Source organism: Mesoplodon mirus, assembly GCF_964341445.2.
Source record: "Mesoplodon mirus genome assembly, chromosome: 12".
Taxonomy (NCBI): Eukaryota; Metazoa; Chordata; class Mammalia; order Artiodactyla; family Ziphiidae; genus Mesoplodon; species Mesoplodon mirus.
This window is the reverse complement of record NC_138988.1, coordinates 41563222-41565937: the sequence shown is the minus strand read 5'-3', so window position 1 is coordinate 41565937 and position 2716 is coordinate 41563222. Positions and strand designations below refer to the sequence as shown.

The following is a 2716-nucleotide window of genomic DNA, read 5'->3' as shown; positions in this document are numbered from 1 at the left end:
AGACACTGAAGATCTAGCTTGAACTTTTACAATTGCTTACTAGAGGATTTTAGGCTAATTATTAAATTTCTTTAAGGTTCAATCTCCTCATTAGCTATGATGAACAGCACATTGTTATGGGGCCATGGAGAGTGGGTAGATATTTCTAATGATAATAATCACTATTATCATTATTACCACTATTATTATTAGCATTTGGTTTTTAAATAGGTAAGATGATTTTGAGAGTCATATATAAACCATAACACATAAAATGCAAAATACCTTAAAAGATACAGTAATAATAAAATTAGTATAATATTATTGTTATCATTACCTGACCTGTCTCTTCCCGTTTTGTATTTCTTCCTTCAAATGCTTTCTGAAAGCAACACACCCACTCTTCACCACCACCCACAACTCTTCTGTTTCCTTTCCCATCCCGGATCATGCTGACCTTCAAAACGTTAGATCTTTCACTCCTGACATCTCCCCCCATAGCATCTCTGATATACCTTTGGAAATACATGTTGAGGAATGTATAGGCTGTTTATCCCATGTGGTTTTATTGAGTAAACGTATAAACCAACTGGTGTGGGTCACAAGGGGTGATCATGGCTAATCGTGGGGTTGCTTTTTCCTTCTTCTATCACAGGGACAAGGGAAATGGCGACTTCAGTCGATGAGACTGTGGGTGAAGCTGCTGGGACCACACCCTATGACTATGAGGGGGCACTGCCATGTGAAAAAAGCAACATCAAGGAGCTGGGGGCTCAGTTCCTGCCCCCACTGTATTCCCTGGTGTTCACGGTTGGCCTGCTGGGCAATGCAGTGGTGGTGGTGATCCTCACAAAGTACAATAAGCTCCGGGTTATGACCAACATCTACCTGCTCAACTTGGCCATTTCCGACTTGCTCTTCTTATTCACTCTGCCATTCTGGATTCACTATGTTGGGTGGAATGAGTGGGTTTTTGGCCACCATATGTGTAAGTTGCTCTCTGGGCTCTATTACATGGGCTTGTACAGTGAGATCTTCTTCATCATACTCCTGACCATAGACCGGTATCTGGCCATCGTTCACGCCGTGTTTGCCCTTCGAGCCCGGACCGTCACTTTTGGTATCATCACCAGCATCTTCACCTGGGGCCTGGCAGGGTTAGCAGCCCTCCCTGAATTTATCTTCCATGAGTCCCAAGAGGAGTTTGAACAGACTTTCTGCAGTCCTCTTTACCCAAAGAATAGAGAAAATGCCTGGAAGTGTTTCCATGCTCTGAGGATGAATATCTTGGGTCTCGCTCTGCCTCTGCTCGTTATGGCCATCTGCTACTCAGGAATCGTTAAAACACTGCTGAGATGCCCCAGTAAAAAAAAATACAAGGCCATCCGGCTCATTTTTGTCATCATGGTGGTCTTCTTTATTTTCTGGACACCCTACAATCTGGTTGTCCTCCTCTCAACTTTTCAAATGCACCTGGAGACTGAGTGTGAGCAGAGCAGACAGCTGGACGTGGCCTTGATGGTGACGGAGGTGATCGCCTACACCCACTGCTGTGTCAACCCCGTGATCTACGCCTTCGTTGGTGAGAGGTTCCAGAAGCACCTCCGCCACTTTTTCCACAGGCACGTGGCCATCTACCTGGGCAAATTCATCCCATTTCTTCCTAGTGAAAAACTGGAAAGAGCCAGCTCTGTCTCCCCATCAACAGGGGAGCAGGAACTCTCTGCCATATTTTAGGTCAGATGCAGCATATTGCCTAAAGAAGATGGACGGGGCAGATGAAGCAAACACATCAACCTCTGCACCAGTCCTCTGAACTTCCAGCGCAACACTGAAGTTCTTAAAGACATTAAAATATATACCCAATGGTAGCAGTATATCTATGCACCCCAAAGGCATTACCAAAGGTCAGCAGCTGGGCAGTGACTTACTGTCAAACCTGAGAAGTAGAGCTTTTCTTGATTCTTTCAAGAGTTACATATATTTTAATGCACCTGAATGTTACACAGTTACTATGTGCAGCTACACACAGGTAAAGCTTTTTATATCTTAAACCTTAAGTTCAGCCAGTTATTGATACAAATGAAACATACTTCACAAAATACAATAAATCAATTACATTACTTCTTAATGTGCCTAGCTCTTTCCTTGCTTGATGAAAAGACTTGTAAAAAATTTATGCATATGTACTCTCAAGCACCATAATGGCATGTCACACCTGTTTTGAATATTCTTAATAATGAACAGATCTCCTATTCACACTGAATGACCACATTTCCCATGAGCTACTCGATAGAAGAAGAGCAATTTGGTATTTTCAGTATAGAGAATAAAGGCCCTGCTCATAGAAACTTCTCAAGAGTCCTGAAGTGTGCAGACACTGTCCTCTTTTACACCAGTCTCACTGTTCATCCAGTAACTGTGCGTTAGGTGACACAGACAGGATTCACAAACACTGCCTTAGGTTAAGTGAAGGATGCAAAACTGTGTAAGACAAACACAATCCTTGCCCCCATGAAACTTTCCCTGTAGTAGAGGATGTTTAAGAGAGAAACAAATAACTTTAGTGCAAAGAGGAACACACTCGATGCTACGCCTGGGCCAGGAAGAAAAAGACCATTTCCAGCTGGAATCTGAGGGAGGAAGACTTCATGGAGGAAGTGGCTTTTGAGTAGGTCTCTGAAGGAGGGGCAGGATTTAGAAAGGGAGAGGGTTGGGGAAAAGGCACCCTGAGCTA

At 43.4% G+C, this 2716-nt stretch overlaps 1 protein-coding gene across 1 annotated transcript; it reads left to right on the top strand.

Annotated features, from left to right (window-relative positions):
- Positions 1 to 645: 645 nt before the first annotated feature.
- On the top strand, positions 646 to 1891 carry CCR3 (C-C motif chemokine receptor 3; the record flags this gene model as incomplete). The annotated part of the gene is made up of 1 exon (XM_082639079.1): positions 646 to 1891. One exon carries the CDS (start codon positions 646 to 648, stop codon positions 1714 to 1716), a length of 1071 nt encoding a protein of 356 aa, XP_082495205.1. The 3' UTR covers positions 1717 to 1891.
- Between the last annotated feature and the right edge of the window lie 825 nt (positions 1892 to 2716).